At 43.5% G+C, this 20,524-nt stretch overlaps 1 protein-coding gene across 1 annotated transcript in view; it reads right to left on the bottom strand.

Annotated features, from left to right (window-relative positions):
* The window catches only part of LOC106575913 (transmembrane protein 47-like), a 14,121-nt gene extending 11,141 nt beyond the window's left edge, over positions 1 to 2,980 (bottom strand). The window contains exon 1 of the mRNA XM_014152635.2: positions 2,363 to 2,980. Within this exon, the coding sequence (XP_014008110.1) occupies positions 2,363 to 2,588 (226 nt within the window). The 5' untranslated portion in view covers positions 2,589 to 2,980. The remainder of the gene's footprint in view (positions 1 to 2,362) is intronic.
* Positions 2,981 to 20,524: the final 17,544 nt, after the last annotated feature.

Raw genomic sequence — 20,524 nt, 5'->3', positions numbered from 1 at the left:
CTCAGAAGAGGGTTTCAGTCGGGCCCTTCAGAGCCCTCTGGGAAAAAGGAGACCCCATCAGATCAAAATCAAGTGTCTGAATGTAGCACCCAGTTGCCCTAGTAACTAATCTCCAGGCATTTGCCCCCCTGGGAATTTGCTGCTCAAAGTTATGCTGCTGGCTGCCTGAGAGAGAGCAAACGTGGGAATTCAACAAAGACTAATTTCTAGAAAACAAAAGCGGAACGAAAAAGGTCCAGCTGGATTGGTGAGCTGGCGTGGAAAAAATCCCATGCTTCCCAAAGCACGTCTCCAATGAGTAAATAAGGTTCCCTTCCCCAAAGGGTTCCTCCATGTGTCATCTCATCGTTCTGGAACACTCCATATTCTAGTTCAGATGATAAACGGATTCGTAAAGCTCAACTGTTTCACCTGTAGGTGAATTTGCAAGCCAGGCACAGGGATGGGACATGGCTGAGGCTAGAAAAATACACATTTTAAAGTAAAAATTTGAGGTCTGTCTGTGATCGAGATACTCTGCTTTTTTTTAACACCACATTAAACCAAACACGTCCTGCAGGCTCTGGTTTGATCTTGACTATTGCCTGGTTATGTCGTCAGGAGCTGCAAAGAAGGACATAGGAGAGATGTAAAGAAGGACATAGGAGAGATGTAAAGAAGGACATAGGAGAGCTGCAAAGAAGGACATAGGAGAGATGCAAAGAAGGACATAGGAGAGATGCAAAGAAGGACATAGGAGAGCTGCAAAGAAGGACATAGGAGAGCTGCAAAGAAGGACATAGGAGAGCTGCAAAGAAGGACATAGGAGAGATGCAAAGAAGGACATAGGAGAGATGCAAAGAAGGACATAGGAGAGCTGCAAAGAAGGACATAGGAGAGATGCAAAGAAGGACATAGGAGAGATGCAAAGAAGGACATAGGAGAGCTGCAAAGAAGGACATAGGAGAGCTGCAAAGAAGGACATAGGAGAGATGCAAAGAAGGACATAGGAGAGCTGCAAAGAAGGACATAGGAGAGATGCAAAGAAGGACATAGGAGAGATGCAAAGAAGGACATAGGAGAGCTGCAAAGAAGGACATAGGAGAGATGCAAAGAAGGACATAGGAGAGCTGCAAAGAAGGACATAGGAGAGCTGCAAAGAAGGACATAGGAGAGCTGCAAAGAAGGACATAGGAGAGATGCAAAGAAGGACATAGGAGAGATGCAAAGAAGGACATAGGAGAGCTGCAAAGAAGGACATAGGAGAGATGCAAAGAAGGACATAGGAGAGATGCAAAGAAGGACATAGGAGAGCTGCAAAGAAGGACATAGGAGAGATGCAAAGAAGGACATAGGAGAGATGCAAAGAAGGACATAGGAGAGCTGCAAAGAAGGACATAGGAGAGATGCAAAGAAGGACATAGGAGAGATGCAAAGAAGGACATAGGAGAGCTGCAGCTGGCCCAGAACAGAGCAGCACCTCCTGCCCGTCACTGTAAACAGAGGGTTAATATCAACAAGATGCATTCCAGTCTCACTTGGCTTAAAGTAGAAGACTGACTGTGTCACTTGTTTTTATGAGAAATATTACTGTGATGAAAATACCAAATTGTCTGTATCATCACATAACATATAGTTCTGACTGACATGCATACCCCACCAGACAGTATTGTATAGAGCCATGGTTACAGGGAACCCCCCTCCATCAAAAATCTTTAAAACACCACCCCTCCCCTACCTGACCTAAATAACTGGTCTATGTAAAATCATATGGTTGTCCTGAGTGGTTTGTCAGCACAGGTCCTTGTGTATTTCTACATTGATTTTAAACGGATGTCATTCTGTCCTGGAGCTGTTCTGGTCTATTATAGTTATTATTCCATCATGTCTGACGTTCTGTGTGGAGCCCAGGAAGACTAGCTGCTGCTTCAGCAACACAGAATGACCATCCAAATAAAATCCTAAAATTAGCCTGTCTGCTTAATAAATAAAAGCACAAACATAGACTGTCTTCGACATAAAGAGAAGCAGCAGGTCTGTGTGAGCTGGCCAGGGAGCAGAGAGGTGGTTGTGGAAAGCAGCGTTAAACAAATGACGGAGGGACGGAGAAGGAAAGAAGCACCGGGCGGTCAGAGAGACAGACTCCCACACGAGATGCTTTGTCATGGCGACAGGACTTAACTGAATCTCCGTAAAGGCACAACTTACTGCACCTATGCAGACTATACACCAGCCTCTCAATTCCCTCTTTATAGCATCAATATTATCATAGGTTGGACTATGTATGAATGGAAACCAGTAACCACGAACAAAGCAAGGTGAATCCTGCGCTATAATTAGTTGGTTAGGCTACAGATGACGGCCGACTCTGGGTCTCACCCACCTGACTCCAGCGTGCTGTTACACTGCCAGATCTCAGACGAAGCTGCTTTCCAGCACGCCTCCCACAGTGAGAAGCAGTACTGGTCGTCAGCGGTCACCCATGCCGGGCTCATCACGGCTCCAACGTCCAAGCACAGCGCCAGGAACACGCACACCAGTCCCACCAACTTCAAAGGCGTCATTGCCGAGGCGCGCACCTCCTCTGTCTCGCTAACAGACGAAGACATCGTTGCAGGTTTCCGCTGACTGGGAGACTCGCCAGGGAGTTATGCTGCTGTCTGATGTCGCGTTGTGGCTTCTAGAATTCCCCCAATGACCCGTGTTTACATGTAGAATCTCAAAGGGTCACTGGTGATGAGAGTGAGAGAGTCTGGGCTCCCACCGCTGCCGCTCCTACTGCTCTGCCGCTGCGCTGTAGCTGATGATGAAGCAGCGCACCGGCTCTTCCGTTCCAGTAGTGACGTAATGACATCGCTGCCTAAAAATTCTCTCCAAGATACACCGGTCTTCAGGGTCTTTTTGAGCCTCTCTCTCCACAAATCGCTGGTCTTACATTAGAAAGTGAAAGCTGGCAAGGGAAATCTATGTGAGTTTCTCTGCATCAGTGATAGTGACAGTGTGATTGCAATCACTCTATTGACAGGCCAGAGACTGAAGATTGCTGACTCCATTGATTTTAGCCAGGGGAGGAAAAGTCACTGCTTCAGCATTAAGACTCCCAAAGACACTGCAATAAACATGCACTCACTTCGAATTAGACACACAAACAGGCAGAGAAACAGATTGGCATGCAGGCAGCCGACAGACAGACAGGCAGGCAGGCAGCTGGCAGACAGGCAGCTGACAGTCAGGCAGACAGAAAGGCAGGCAGCCGACAGACAGGCAGGCAGGCAGCTGACAGTCAGGCAGACAGAAAGGCAGACAGCCGACAGGCAGATTGGCAGGCAGGCAGCCGACAGGCAGGCGGGCAGGCAGGCAGGCAGGCAGGCAGGCAGCTGACAGACAGACAGACAGACAGACAGACAGACAGACAGACAGACAGACAGACAGACAGACAGACAGACAGACAGACAGACAGACAGACAGACAGACAGACAGACAGACAGACAGACAGACAGACAGACAGACAGACAGACAGACAGACAGACAGACAGACAGACAGTTCTATTGCATAGAACTTGTTACTAACATGAGAATGGTAATAGGGCCTCAGATTTACATAAGTAGGCCTGTCACACAGGTTCCTGTCACTCAGGTTCCTGTCACTCAGGTTCCACTAAGAATACTGTGAGTCTCCAGTTTACATTGAACAGCCTATTGTTCCAGAGTTGGGAGTTTGAAGTTTCTCTCAGTAGTTTCTTCACTCTCTTCCCCTGGTTCCCATGACAGCCAGGCAGCAGCACCTGCTGTGAACAGTCTCATAATGGGAGTTATTATGATCCTGCATTAGCATATCTCATATCCTGCTGCCTGCCTGCCTGCCGTCTCAGTCTCACTCCACCCGGCTCTGTTGCTGTTTCAGTAGACTGTCTGCCGAGACCTGCCGCTGACGAGGAAAGGTGCAAAATGGGTTTGCAGACACACACACACACACACACACACACACACACACACACACACACACACACACACACACACACACACACACACACACACACACACACAGAGAGAGAGAGAGCAATAGCTGTGGATTAAGGGAAGGAATCATCAGTGAGTCACCTAATGGCTTGAGGAGAAATCAATAGAGACAGAGCCCTGGATAAACAAGCAGAGAACCAGACGGAGCGCTGGAGACCACAAAGCATCTGGATAAACAAGCAGAGAACCAGACGGAGCGCTGGAGACCACAAAGCATCTGGATAAACAAGCAGAGAACCAGACGGAGCGCTGGAGACCACAAAGCATCTGGATAAACAAGCAGAGAACCAGACGGAGCGCTGGAGACCACAAAGCATCTGGATAAACAAGCAGAGAACCAGACGGAGCGCTGGAGACCACAAAGCATCTGGATAAACAAGCAGAGAACCAGACGGAGCGCTGGAGACCACAAAGCATCTGGATAAACAAGCAGAGAACCAGACGGAGCGCTGGAGACCACAAAGCATCTGGATAAACAAGCAGAGAACCAGACGGAGCGCTGGAGACCACAAAGCATCTGGATAAACAAGCAGAGAACCAGACGGAGCGCTGGAGACCACAATGCATCTGGATAAACAAGCAGAGAACCAGACGGAGCGCTGGAGACCACAAAGCATCTGGATAAACAAGCAGAGAACCAGACGGAGCGCTGGAGACCACAAAGCATCTGGATAAACAAGCAGAGAACCAGACGGAGCGCTGGAGACCACAAAGCATCTGGATAAACAAGCAGAGAACCAGACGGAGCGCTGGAGACCACAAAGCATCTGGATAAACAAGCAGAGAACCAGACGGAGCGCTGGAGACCACAAAGCATCTGGATAAACAAGCAGAGAACCAGACGGAGCGCTGGAGACCACAAAGCATCTGGATAAACAAGCAAAGAAGCAGCCAGAGAAGAGCCAATAAAACACTGCCACTTACCTACTGCAGCGCCACTGACAAACAGATAGAATCCACCTCATACTTACCTACTGCAGCGTGATAGGGTCAAATTGGGGTCATGATAGGGGCTGCACCAAATGTTTGATGTATTATAATAATTGATTATGCTTATGTTGTATTAGTAGAAGGGGAGGGGCTATGGGACCCCTCCCCCACTACATTTATATGGTCCTAGACTACAGATTAACAATATATATATTCATTATAAGGTTTTAAAATTGTTCCACAGTCTTTTCTAAGTCTCTGCCTCTTATAAAGAAATGGTGTGAGAAGTATGTGAATTATTGCATGGGGTCTGTGAGAAAGCACTTGAAAGATAAACACAGAACCCTGCAGGGGAGTAGAAGAGATAAGAGGCTAGTCAGACATTCCTCTATAAATCAACTTGGGGAAGTGGACATTTACTGCTGAGGCCTTAGAAAACACTGGAACTATTGTATCTCTCTTGCAAGTTTGTATAGCTGTGTATGCATGGGCTTGGTCTGAGGAGTAGCAGGTAATGACATATGCAGTAACATCACTGGGGCTGGACTTTGGGCTCAATAAAATAACTTGGGACTTTTCCTATTGGGCAGAACTCATGAGAGACATCAGTTGTATATGTGATGTTCGATCTTTGACTTCTGTCTACAGCTGTATTTTAATTAAAATTGTTATGATTTATAAGTGCACATTTTGAGGGTTCCTTATTTGTTAAGTAAATAAAACGGAGCACAGAAAAACCGAACCAACAAGCGCCACTGACAAACAGATAGAATCTACCTCATACTTACCTACTGCAGCGCCACTGACAAGCAGATAGAATCTACCTCATACTTACCTACTGCAGCGCCACTGACAAACAGATAGAATCTACCTCATACTTACCTACTGCAGCGCCACTGACAAACAGATAGAATCCACCTCATACTTACCTACTGCAGCGCCACTGACAAACAGATAGAATCTACCTCATACTTACCTACTGCAGCGCCACTGACAAACAGATAGAATCTACCTCATACTTACCTACTGCAGCGCCACTGACAAACAGATAGAATCTACCTCATACTTACCTACTGCAGCGCCACTGACAAACAGATAGAATCTACCTCATACTTACCTACTGCAGCGCCACTGACAAACTTGCTAGAGTGAATTATTTAAAGGAGTCCATTTATAGTCTTAAAGCCAAGTAAACAAGTGTAAGTATATTTCATTCAAGTTCGCTAACGTTAGCTAGACCTACTAGTAGTACTGTTGTGAGAATTACGTCCATTGTGTTGTGTAAGAGTTAAGGGCCATCCACCATACCAATAACTATAACGATAACTTTGATTAACTAGGCTACATAACTATAAAACGTTGGTGAGCATAGACACTAGAGGACAGTTGATCGTTTGTCGTTCTACCATCCTGCACCTGTCAATCAACTGCTCAACGCATCCTACTGCACACTGTCTATATATAAGGTGGTAACACAAGACCATTCATGAGGTCTCTAGTACACAGATACTGGTTCAGACCATTCATGAGGTCTCTAGTACACAGATACTGGTTCAGACCATTCATGAGGTCTCTAGTACACAGATACTGGTTCAGACCATTCATGAGGTCTCTAGTACACAGATACTGGTTCAGACCATTCATGAGGTCTCTAGTACACAGATACTGGTTCAGACCATTCATGAGGTCTCTAGTACACAGATACTAGTTCAGACCATTCATGAGGTCTCTAGTACACAGATACTGGTTCAGACCATTCACGAGGTCTCTAACACACAGATACTGGTTCAGACCATTCATGAGGTCTCTAGTACACAGATACTGGTTCAGACCATTCACGAGGTCTCTAGTACACAGATACTAGTTCAGACCATTCATGAGGTCTCTAGTACACAGATACTGATTCAGACCATTCATGAGGTCTGTAGTACACAGATACTGGTTCAGACCATTCACGAGGTCTCTAGTACACAGATACTGGTTCAGACCATTCATGAGGTCTCTAGCACACAGATACTGGTTCAGACCATTCACGAGGTCTCTAGTACACAGATACTAGTTCAGACCATTCATGAGGTCTCTAGCACACAGATACTGGTTCAGACCATTCATGAGGTCTCTAGTACACAGATACTGGTTCAGACCATTCACGAAGTCTCTAGTACACAGATACTGGTTCAGACCATTCATGAGGTCTCTAGTACACAGATACTAGTTCAGACCATTCATGAGGTCTCTAGTACACAGATACTGGTTCAGACCATTCATGAGGTCTCTAACACACAGATACTGGTTCAGACCATTCACGAGGTCTCTAGTACACAGATACTGGTTCAGACCATTCATGAGGTCTCTAGTACACAGATACTGGTTCAGACCATTCATGAGGTCTCTAGTACACAGATACTGGTTCAGACCATTCATGAGGTCTCTAGTACACAGATACTAGTTCAGACCATTCATGAGGTCTCTAGCACACAGATACTGGTTCAGACCATTCATGAGGTCTCTAGCACACAGATACTGGTTCAGACCATTCATGAGGTCTCTAGTACACAGATACTGGTTCAGACCATTCATGAGGTCTCTAACACACAGATACTGGTTCAGACCATTCATGAGGTCTCTAGTACACAGATACTGGTTCAGACCATTCAGTGCTTTCAGGTTGTGTTCATTGTCATAGTCACAACTGCAAATAATACTTCAATTTACATGTAGGCCTAATGAGAAATAATATAGTAACTTGTTTTTAAATGTCGCAATTCAACAACAAACACCATTTAGCCTGCGTATCTTTTACAGCATATCATTGCCTCGTTGCTCAAGTGGTTTGTGAATGATTTCCATGTTTCTAAAGGTTGTCAATTCCTTTGGGTCTTCTGTTCCACTGTGTTCATCTAGACTATGTCCTGTGCAATTATTTGCAATGCATCAGTGCAACAATGTGTTCATAACCGGCCAAAAGTCATCAATCACACTAATGCACTTTCTCTCCTCCACTTTCACCGAAATGCATTTGCTGTAGGCCTGTTTTACATTCAGCAATTGGTAAAAGCAAGCCTGCTTCTTTCCCCAAATAGGCTATTAGTCTTAGTATTTTAAAAAAGTAGTAAAATAAATGTCCTATAGCATTTGCAGCCTATAGTTTGCCTGGGATTTCACGAGAAGAGGAATGGCCTATTGCGTAGCGGTAGAGTCTTGCGTTGCCTAAAGCCTGTTGCGAACGGGAACAGCTGGAAGAGAGAGATTAGTGATGTGTAGCGGAAGTAAGAAGCTGTCACAGCAGTCTTCAGAAAGGGACCAAAATGCAGCAGAGTTAGTGTTCAGCATCATTTAATTCAAAAAAAGATCACTGGAACACTACAAAACAAGAAGATACCGACAGCTCAACAGTACTGACAGCATAACACACTGAACAGAAACAATTACCCACAACCCCAAAGAAAAACACACACTCCTATATAGGACTCCCAATTAAAGGCAACTCAACACACCTGCCTTCAATTGGGAATCCTAATCACCAACAAAACCATTCACACACACACAAAAACCCTGCCACATCCTGACCAAAACTAATCCAATTGCTCCCTCTGCTGGTCAGGATGTGACAGAAGCTGAATATTAGCCAGATATTAGGACATTCATTAGCTAAATATTAGGTATATAGGCTAAATGTTTATCTGGCAAAGTGCAAGAAAAGAAAGTCCACAGACTGTGAAATGGCTGATCTGTAGTGCGTTCCTCCAGGCTGCGCTCTGTGGTCCCCGGGCACGCAAAGCTCCACTATTGATTAAGCATTTTTTAGGCAAGGCCTGCATTTATAGACAAGAAAATTATTATACCTGGGCTACAGCAACACAGTGCAACGAGGAATTTATTATTGTTATCAGGCGAGTGCATAATTACAGTTCATAGGCTGTAAACTACAGTGATGTAGGCTAATTGAAATAACTGCTGAAACGTCCTGTTTAGTTTCATGACAGATAACTGGCCGACAGCCTCGGCCTGATTAAGAAACCATCTGGATCAGTTTGGGTTTATCTTTGACAGTTTAGAAGGACAAGAAAGGTACACTACATGACCAAAAGTATGGTGACAACTGCTCGTCGAACATCTCCTTGCAAAATCATGGGCATTAATATGGAGTTTGTTCACCCTTTCCTATAACAGCCTCCAGTCTTCTGGGAAGGCTTTCCAATAGATGTTGGAACATTGCTGCGGGGACTTGCCTCCATTCAGCCACAAGAGCATTAGTGAGGTCGGGCACTGATGTTGGGTGATTAGGCCTGGTCCGCAGTAGGCATTCCAATTCATCCTAAAGGTGTTCAATGGGGTTGAGGTCAGGGCTCTGTGCAGGACAGTCAAGTTATTCCATACCGATATCAATAAACCATTTCTGTATGGATCTCGCTTTGTGCACGGGGGTATTGTCATGCTGAAACAGGAAAGGGCCTTCCCCAAACTGTTGCCACAAAGTTGGAAGCACATAATGGTCTAGAATGTCATTTTATGGCTGTAGGGTTAAGATTTCCCTTCACTGGAACTAAGGGGCCAAGCCCGAACCATGAAAAACAGACCCAGACCATTATTCCATCTCCACCAAATTTTACAGTCCTTTACTCGGACTGCCAGATGGTGAAGCATGATTCATCACTCCATAGAACTCGTTTCCACTGCTCCAGAGTCCAATGGCGACGAGCTTTACACCACTCCAGCTGACGCTTGGCATTGCGCATGGTGATCTTAGGCGTGTGTGCAGCTGCTCGGCCATGGAAACCATGGAAACCCATTTCATGAAGCTTCCAGTTTTTGTGCTGATGTGCTTCAGCACTCGGCGGTCCTGTTCTGGGAGCTTGTGGCCTACCACTTCATGGCTGAGCCTTTGGTACTCCTAGACATTTCCACTTCACAATAACAGCACTTACAGTTGACTAGGGTAGCTCTAGGTCGGCAAAAATGTGACAAACTGACTTGTTGGAAAGGTGGCATCCTATGACGGTGCCACGTTGAAAGTCACTGAGCTCTTCTGTAAGGCCATTCTACTGCCATAATTTGTCTATGGCTGCGAGATTGCATGGCTGTGTGCTCGATTTTATACTCAAGTGTGGCTGAAATAGCCAAATCCACGAATTTGAAGGGGTGTCCATATACTTTTGTATATATAGTGTACATTAGGTGGCCACTCATATGCCCGTTCTTAATTCTGTAGCCTATTTTACATTCAGCAAGCAAGCGTGCAACTCTCCTCCAATAGGATGTTAGTAGGCTAAACATTATTTTCCGAAAAAAGCTTTTGTAGTCTGTCTTTTCCTGGGACGCCCCACGATGTAAGAGGAATAGCTGTGGCAGTGGAGAGGCCAGGGGCGTAATTACACAGCAGAACATAGACAGACAGGCTCCAGATGCAGCCTATAGCCTGAGTAGAAGTGTATGCATATTAGACCATAATTCATAAGCTCATTATTAGGCTTAATAGGACATTGAAAATATCCAGTCAATTTACAGAGTAAAATAAACATGTTTTATTAGATAATGAAGTCATAGGTAGCTACACTGTGCACTAGTTCCCTCCCCAGATGTGCAGCTGGAAAATATACCATATGGTTCAGGTTTTTATGGACAAGAAATGTTTCCTACCCAGGCTACAACAACACAATGTAATGAAGAATGGTATTACTGTTTTCAGGTGAGAACAAACCTCTAGTCTAGGTTGTAAACGGCAGTGAATAGCCTGTGTCATTTGTGTGGTAAAAGCGTTCGAAAAAGAGGTGGATACAAAGCAATGGGATGGATAGATTCCAGAACACAGAGAACACATGAGCTACAGTCATTCCTCACAGAATACATCTATATAGGGCTGAATGCATATTTTTTTGCGTCTCTGGTTACGTCTTTTCATGTAGGTTACAGTATCTTCAGGGATTCTCTCAGTGGGGAGTGACTGCACCGGAGACTATTGCTGTCCTCTATCTTGTGCTGAAACCCAGAAGTCAGATTCCTTCGCTGTCCAGGGTGCTGATTCGGCGTACTCACACAGACATACACACATGCAACACACATCCATGTTTTTGGGGATTAACCCAAACCCTAACCCTAATCTCAACCTTAACCTTAACCCTTAACCCTAACCCTAACCTTAACCCTAACCCCTAACCTTAAAGTGGAACTGACAGCGTTTTAGCAACATGAATCCTATTAAAATCTGTTCATTTACACCCCCAGGAAGAATATTACACTTTTGTTTTTACATTTTCTGATAAGCGACCACTTAGATATGGTCATTTACACATTTTCATAAATTCTTAGAATGTTTGGGGACTGACGTATACTAAGGCATTCGTGAAAATTCTATAGCAATATAGTGTGGGAAGGCGGTGGGACAATTAATAGACAATAAAACCGAATAAAAACATCTGTCTTGTCCAGGACCAGAGTCTACACTGACCAGTGTGCCATAGCCAATCAGAGGTACAGTAGGCCTATATGCAAACAAGCCATCATTGACTTTGAACTGGACTGTGTGTTTACAGGCAGTTGGCCTGCCATCATTCACTTTGAACTGGACTGTGTGTTTACAGGCAGTTGGCCTGCCATCATTCACTATGAACTGGACTGTGTGTTTACAGGCAGTTGGCCCTGCCATCATTCACTTTGAACTGGACTGTGTGTTTACAGGCAGTTGGCCCTGCCATCATTCACTTTGAACTGGACTGTGTGTTTACAGGCAGTAGGGCCTGCCATCATTCACTATGAACTGGACTGTGTGTTTACAGGCAGTAGGACCTGCCATCATTCACTTTGAACTGGACTGTGTGTTTACAGGCAGTAGGACCTGCTATCATTCACTATGAACTGGACTGTGTGTTTACAGGCAGTAGGACCTGCCATCATTCACTTTGAACTGGACTGTGTGTTAACAGGCAGTAGGACCTGCCATCATTCACTATGAACTGGACTGTGTGTTTACAGGCAGTTGGCCTGCCATCATTCACTTTGAACTGGACTGTGTGTTAACAGGCAGTAGGACCTGCCATCATTCACTATGAACTGGACTGTGTGTTTACAGGCAGTTGGCCTGCCATCATTCACTTTGAACTGGACTGTGTGTTTACAGGCAGTAGGACCTGCCATCATTTACTATGAACTGGACTGTGTGTTTACAGGCAGTAGGACCTGCTATCATTCACTATGAACTGGACTGTGTGTTTACAGGCAGTTGGCCCTGCCATCATTCACTATGAACTGGACTGTGTGTTTACAGGCAGTAGGACCTGCCATCATTCACTATGAACTGGACTGTGTGTTTACAGGCAGTAGGGCCTGCCATCATTCACTATGAACTGGACTGTGTGTTTACAGGCAGTTGCACAGCGCAACTTTAGACCATTAGAACGCATTCAGCAAAAGCCACAAAATACACCTGAATGGATTTCTGAGTCCTCTTACACTTGGGAACTTTACAGTCCTATTGATCAAACAACCATAAATAGGTAGGCTATCTTTCCCTACAGTTCCCTCCACTAACATTGGCACCCTTGGTAAATATGAGCAAAACGGGCTGTGAAAAAAAATATATATATATTCACAAAAATCGAACCTTTAATTATAGTAAAATAATTGATGAAAAAAAATCTTATTATAGAACAAATATTTTAATAAAATATATGTGTGCCACAATTATTGGCACCCCGTCATTCAATACTTTGTGCAACCTCCCTTTGCCAAGATAACAGCTCTGAATCATCTCCTATAATTTTGACACTGTAGACCATGCGATACTTTTGGGTAAACTGTCGTCAATAGGACTGGGATTGGATGCCTGTCGTTGGTTTCATGACTATCTAAAGGATAGAAGTCAGGTTGTTAGAGTCGACGGCATCCAGTCGGAGCCATTGGAGTTGGTTAAAAGGGTCCCACAAGGTTCTATACTTGGTCCATTACTGTTCACTCTCTACATAAACAATATCGGTGATGAGATAAGAAAGTCTCAAAATCATTAATATGTTGATGACACTGTCATGTACTCTATCGCTTCAACAGCTGACCAAGCATTATCATTATTGGAGACAGATTTTAAGATATTACAAGGGTCTTTTATACAGCTGAAACTTTTTTTAATGCAAAGAAAACACATTTTAGGATTTTTAATAGGTTCAAAAAGTTGGTTGAAAATACACTTGCACTTACGAGCTTAGATGATTCTCGAATGAATCAGGTCTCTGCATATAAATACTTAGGGATATGGTTGGATGATAAACTGTCTTTTAAAATGCATATTGACGAACTTTGTAAACGGCTAAAAATCAAGCTAGGCTTCCTCTATAGAAACAGGACATGTTTGTCCTCTACAAATAGAAGACAAATTGTGCAAGCTACTTTTATGTCTGTTATAGATTATGGGGATATTATTTACATGCATGCTACGGCATCAACACTTAAATCGCTGGATGCTACTTATCATTGCGCACTTAGGTTTATTACGGATGCTAGCTACAGAACCCACCACTGTGTTTTATATCAAAATGTGGGTTGGACTTTGCTGTCCATGAGACGAGAACAACATGCTCTCGTGTTTGTCTATAAAGCACTTCTGAATAAGCTATCTTCTTATTTATCATCACTCATCAATATTAGAATTAGAATTCCTAAAACCAGGTCTCAAGCATGGATTACACTTGAGGCCCATGTGATTTCCACAGAGTTGGATATGGCTGCCTTTTCCTGTTACGCTCCTTGCCTATGGAATAGCCTGCAGACTAAACTTAAACTTGAGACTCTTGTCCCCCTTGCTCATTTTAAATATTTATTGGAGGATTTTTATTTTTGTATTGCTTGTAACTGTTTCGGGTAATGCAAGTTCTTGTGCTGTTAGGGGAATAACCTATGTGTAAATGTAATAATCTGCTGCTGTATTTTTTTGTGTTATCTGTGATCGTTTTGTTTGTCTTGTTTAGTTTCTTAATCATTGTACCTAAACTGTATGTGTAAACATGTATACGCAGGGCCCAGCTGTAAAAGAGACCTTAGTCTCAGTCTGTGTTCCTTGTTGAAATAAAGGTATAATAATAATGCGTAATGAGGTTGGAGAACACCTGGCATGGGATCTGAGACCATTCCTCCATACAGAATCTGTCCAGATCCTTCAGATTCCGAGGCCCACACTTGTGGACTCTCCTCTTCAGCTCATCCCACAGGTTTTCTATGGGGTTCAGGTCAGGGGACTGGGATGGCCATGGCAAAACTTGATTCTGTGGTCAGTGAACCCTTTTTGTGTTGATTTTGAGGTGTGCTTTGGATCATTGTCCTGCTGGAAGATCCAACCACAGCCCATTTAAGCTTCCTAGGAGAGGCAGTCCGGTTTAGATTTAATATCTGCTGGTACTTGATGGAGTCCATGATACCATGTATCCTAACAAGTGGTCCAGGGCCTTTGGAAGAAAAACAGCCCCACAACATCAAAGATCCACCACCATACTTCACAGTGGGGATGAGGTACTTTTCTGCATGGCTATCTTCCTGTCTACACCAAACCCACCTCCAGGGGCGGAAATCCCGGGGGGGACGGGGGGGACACGACCCCCCCATCCTGGGAAAAATATGATTTGTCCCCCCCAATATATCACTGAAACATAACTATGTAATTTAAATAATATTAATAATACGCAATGAAAGCAATTGTGCTGATTATAGACACTTAATAGCGCGTTTTTAAGTTTCAAAAGATTGCGACCCCCCCACCCTTTGCCTCAATGGTTTGATCCACTGCCAGTTCCTTAGTTGGCAAGGTAACAGAGGGATCGTATCTACTGTCTGAAAGGCACTCAATGCACGTAACTGACGTGAGGTTAATCCAGTCAATCGCGCACACACACTAGCTGAATATGCAGAGCTAGCGCGCAAATATTAACTATTAACTAGTACCTATTCCATTTATGTGGCGTCGTCAAAGATGGAATCTTTGCTATCGTCAATTTATTCCAAGATCAGCATGCAGATGATGTAAGTTAGTGCTTCAAAGTCCCTGTGATAAGGTTAGCGATAAACTGAAGTTCAAACTGAACAGAACTACACTCTCTTCTACCATTGTCTTAAATATATTTAATGGTCTCGTTGCAAAAGCTAAATTGTCGCAAGGGAACTTTTATTTATTTATTTTATTTCACCTTTATTTAACCCGGGTAGCAAAGATTATAGCAAACACCACTGAAACTGAATTGGTGCTCGCTAGCTTTGCAAATTCAGCTATTGTTGGAAGCCAGCCAATATGAAACAAACTATTAAAATTACAAAAGGTTGCAGCATATGTTGTGTAAATGGTGAACTCATACAGCTGTCAACTCTTGTCATTTTAATCCGTTTCACATTTGCTAGCTACCTTTTAGATCGAAGCCCAAATAGAATGATAGAAGATGATAGAAGCCCATCTCCTACTGTAAATAACCAACACACTGTGTGTGTGTGTAGCCAGCCAGCCAGCCAGGTAGAAAAATGGCAGAAAAATAAAAGACGGACATCAGAGTATTTTTCAATACACCAAAACACATGGTAAGAACCCTAGTAGCCTAATATCTCAAAGACTAGTTGATAAAATGTTCATAAGAAAGAAATGAAATTCTAATGGAAATGTTTCACAATGATGTCATTAGGCAGAGCAGGCAACAGATGGCACACAGACAGCAGAGTTGGGGACAGATATGCAGGGACAGACTGGCAGAGACAGGGAGTCTCAGGTAAGTTTGTTGAGTCTTTGTTTGGCAACATTATGAAAGGTTCTCAATTTTTTTGACTTGTAAAATAGGAACATAATTGGAAAATGCCATGGATACCCCCACTCTCAACTTAAACTGGAGACTGAACTAAGATTTGTTAAAGGCAATGGTATTGCTGTTGTGATTAGTTGTGTAGTTTTGGGTACCGGTAGTTAGGAGTACGGCAAACACCTTATTTCTTTGGTTCCTCAATATACATTTACCATATTACAATGTAGGCTATGTGTTACAGCACTACTTTTGGTGTCCCCCTCAGGAATTGCTCTTGAGAAAATTTCATGTAATTGTCCCCTCCAAAGTTGATATCAGATTTTCGCCCCTGCCCACCTCTGGCGTTTGTTTCCAAAAAGCTCTATTTTGGTCTCATCTGACCATAGAACCCGGTCCCATTGAAAGTTCCAGTAAAGTTTGGCAAACTGTAGGCGCTTGAGTTTGTTGTTTGATGACAGCAAAGGATTTTTTTATGGCAACCCTCTGTCGTGTCTTTGGCTATGCCGGATTAAGTGATATGACATGCTATTCTATAAAATCCTTTCTCTGTAATTAATATTACCTGATTGAACTAATCATGTAAATGTAATTAACTAGAAAGTCGGGGCACCACGGAAGAATGTTTATAGCGCTGTTATCTTCCGAATAAACTTTTAAAGACCTAGTAATATTTTACATCAATAGCTGTCAATATTAATCGTCACCTTATTTTCAGTCTCATATGAAAGTTGTAAATTCTTGGTTATCTTCACGAACCCTGGTTAACAAGTTGAATCAGCAATACAAAATTGGGTTTAATTATTTATTTACCAACTACCTAAGTAATCACACAGAATTACATATACACAGAATACAAATTATGTCATACAGAAAACGTCCCTGGTGGACGGAACCTGTATGAGGATTGATACACAAAGAAAGGGGGTTGGGCTTGAATGAAAGAGCGGGAAGACTGAGGAACAAAGGAAGCAGCTATGCTATCGTAAATACATTATCTTATGCATTCTAAATTACCGCCCATTTGGAAAAGGAAAATGCAATAAATATTTACTCTGAGCTGCGCTTCGGTAGGTTGGTCGTAGATGCTGGCCGTGTTGGCCAACAGAGATCTTCCTGTCCTCGGAAGAATGTCTCTGGTGGTAAAATGGATACGTTGTAGTATCTTCGTTGTGTGTTAGACTGGATACGTCATCCGTCCTTTCCTAGCCCACGTTTACAACGGCCGCTGCTAACTCAACGGCTAGGAAGTATCCCTTCTGTAGTGAATAAGAGTTCAAAGTTCATACCATTCACAACCAAAGCTCACGCTGAGGTTGGCTTAGTTCTGTACTTGACATGTTAGTTCCTTTTAACGCAGAGGCTGCAGACCTCACGCACCCGGAACAGGCTGGTTACATTTTGTCACTGGCTTATATATTGGCGAGGGGAGAAGGGTGTGTTTCATCGTTTATAACCCATGTCTCTTCACAGGGGCAGGCCACTGATTGAGCAGGGCTCTTTCCTTATGAAAACCCATTTCATATTTATACCCCAGTGAAACAGGAAGTCTTGGTTTACCACTTACGTGTTCCTAATCACTCAATCAACTTAAAAACATAAAATATGAATGGGAATATACTTCAGTTAGATTTTAATAATTGTGGTACACATGTTTCAGAGAAGAGAATAAACAGCAAAGACATTTTTTTCACAGCCCGTTTTGCTCATATTTACCAAGGGTGCCAATATTAGTGGCGGGCACATCAATAACAACAACATCAACAACTAATGCTAGCCGGAGCAAGATTAGCTCAAATCTAATGAAAGATCATTAGATAAACCCTCTTAAACCTTTTCAGCTAGTTGATCGTAAAAATTCCGATGATAAACGATGGGGAATAGCCTGCCCGTCCTTCTGCAGCTTGCCTGCCAATGCATGCTTGTCCCAACCAAGCACCCAAGCTTACTGACTAAAGTTGGCTAGCTTGCTAGCTAGCTACTTCCAGACACAAAATGAGAGAACACCTCACTGACCATTTTACTCTCCATAGCAGAGCTTGTTAGCCTGTTTACATGTTATCTAGAACATTCTTGACTAGTACTTTTTTTGCCGACATTTACTGACATCTGTTATATTCAGCGGGTGTTGCACGTTTGTAAATTCATCAGTTATTCTGCACTCTGGCTCACTCTGTCACGGTTGTCGTATGATGAAGGAGCGGACCAAAGCGCAGCGTGTGTATCGTTCCACATTTTCGTTATTAAACTGTGAAACTATGCAATACATACAAATAAACTAAAGAATAAAAACAACAAACCGTGATGAAGAGGTGCAACATACACTAACTCAAAACAATCTCTCACAAACCCAGGTGGGAAAAACAACTACTTAAGTATGATCTCCAATTAGAGACAACAATGACCAGCTGCCTCTAATTGGAGATCATCCCAAAAAAGCCCAACATAGAAATACAAACTAGAACATAACAACATAGAAAATCTAAACTAGAAAAAAAACTGTCACACCCTGACCTACTCTACCATAGAAAATAACAGCTTTCTATGGTCAGGACGTGACACACTCAGACAAGAGTGCTCTGAAATTAGAGTATAGCTAGCCAGAGTGAATTTGCGAATGCAACCGATATGCTAACTGGATAACAGTCGTTCAGTATAGCTAACTAGCTAGAAAAACAATTCACATGTCTTGTTAGCTAACCAAATGACACGTGCATCTCTAGCTGTGTAGCCACCGAAAAACAATATGAGGGGAAAAAGTAAGTCACTCACCCACTCCTCTAATGACGTGACGTCCCTCCTAGCAGCTAGCTAGCTAACGTTAGGCTCCGTGCTTTTAGCTTGCTACATAAATAGATACGCTAGCATTTTAGCCATGTTATGACTGACTTGTGATCATTGCCCTTGCTAGTTTGATTGTATTGACATTCCCAGCCTTAGTTACATTAGTTCCTTATTGTCAAAAATATTGAGTCATTGAAACTGAAACAGTGCATCCCAAATGGGTGGAGACAGCAAACAATGTACCAGGCCAGCTGTGATTTACAACCTGATAGCAGTATTTTCTGGACTATTAAAAAATTATATTAATCAGGTCATGAACTGCATCCATCTATTCTACCAACAATGCCTTAGTGTACGTCATGGAATGTTGAGTCACATAGAACCTACTTTTAAAACCTTTTATAAAGTTGGTTTGTAGCATAAACTGGGAATTTAATATTTTTGACTGATATTAGGATTGTCTGTTTGTTTCATATATGCAAAGTAGTTAGAACACTGTCAGTTCCACTTTAACCCTAAACACACACACACACACACACACACACACACACACACACACACACACACACACACACACACACACACACACACACACACACACACACACACACACACACACAGAAGAGAGCTCAACTGAGAAGGATGAAATCTCTAAAGTTGAGCTGCTTGTTTTTCTCTCTCTGTGTCTCTCTCTCTCTCCCTGTCTCTGTTTCTGTCTCGCTCCCTCCCCAATCATTTACAGCAGGGGATACTCACTCAGAGGAGAGGGGCTTTGCAGCATTAATTAGATTTCACATCAAAGAGCGAGACAGTTGCTTCGGTGGGAGCGTGTGCCCGGCCGTGATTGGCCAATCGCTCTCACAGGTGATATACACACTCGGAACTCTGCGCTCTGAGCTCCCTCTAACCTCGTTCAGCCTGCTGGTTTAGTGCAGGCTGAACTAGGTCTGTAACTGAATCCTGTCTGGCTGTCAGCTAGAGCCATACACTGGTACCATCCACTTTGCTCTTGTGAGCCCTTCTCTGCTCAGGTAGAGTTCAGTACCACATGATAATGGACAGAGACAGTCTCAGGTAGAGTTCAGTACCACGTGATAATGGACAGAGACAGTCTCAGGTAGAGTTCAGTACCCCGTGATAATGGACAGAGACAGTCTCAGGTAGAGTTCAGTACCACGTGATAATGGACAGAGACAGTCTCAGGTAGAGTTCAGTACCACGTGATAATGGACAGAGACAGTCTCAGGTAGAGTTCAGTACCACGTGATAATGGACAGAGACAGTCTCAGGTAGAGTTCAGTACCACGTGATAATGGACAGAGACAGTCTCAGGTAGAGTTCAGTACCACGTGATAATGGACAGAGACAGTCTCAGGTAGAGTTCAGTACCACGTGATAATGGACAGAGACAGTCTCAGGTAGAGTTCAGTACCACGTGATAATGGACAGAGACAGTCTCAGGTAGAGTTCAGTACCACGTGATAATGGACAGAGACAGTCTCAGGTAGAGTTCAGTACCACGTGATAATGGACAGAGACAGTCTCAGGTAGAGTTCAGTACCACGTGATAATGGACAGAGACAGTCTCAGGTAGAGTTCAGTACCACGTGATAATGGACAGAGACAGTCTCAGGTAGAGTTCAGTACCACGTGATAATGGACTAGGGACAGTCTCAGGTAGAGTTCAGTACCACGTGATAATGGACAGAGACAGTCTCAGGTAGAGTTCAGTACCATGTGATAATGGACAGAGACAGTCTCAGGTAGAGTTCAGTACCCCGTGATAATGGACAGAGACAGTCTCAGGTAGAGTTCAGTACCACGTGATAATGGACAGAGACAGTCTCAGGTAGAGTTCAGTACCACGTGATAATGGACAGAGACAGTCTCAGGTAGAGTTCAGTACCACGTGATAATGGACAGAGACAGTCTCAGGTAGAGTTCAGTACCACGTGATAATGGACAGAGACAGTCTCAGGTAGAGTTCAGTACCACGTGATAATGGACAGAGACAGTCTCAGGTAGAGTTCAGTACCACGTGATAATGGACA

The sequence above is a fragment of the Salmo salar genome, chromosome ssa16, assembly GCF_905237065.1.
Source record: "Salmo salar chromosome ssa16, Ssal_v3.1, whole genome shotgun sequence".
Taxonomy (NCBI): Eukaryota; Metazoa; Chordata; class Actinopteri; order Salmoniformes; family Salmonidae; genus Salmo; species Salmo salar.
Note: the sequence above shows the minus strand (reverse complement) of the source record. Positions and strands in the feature narration are given on the sequence as shown.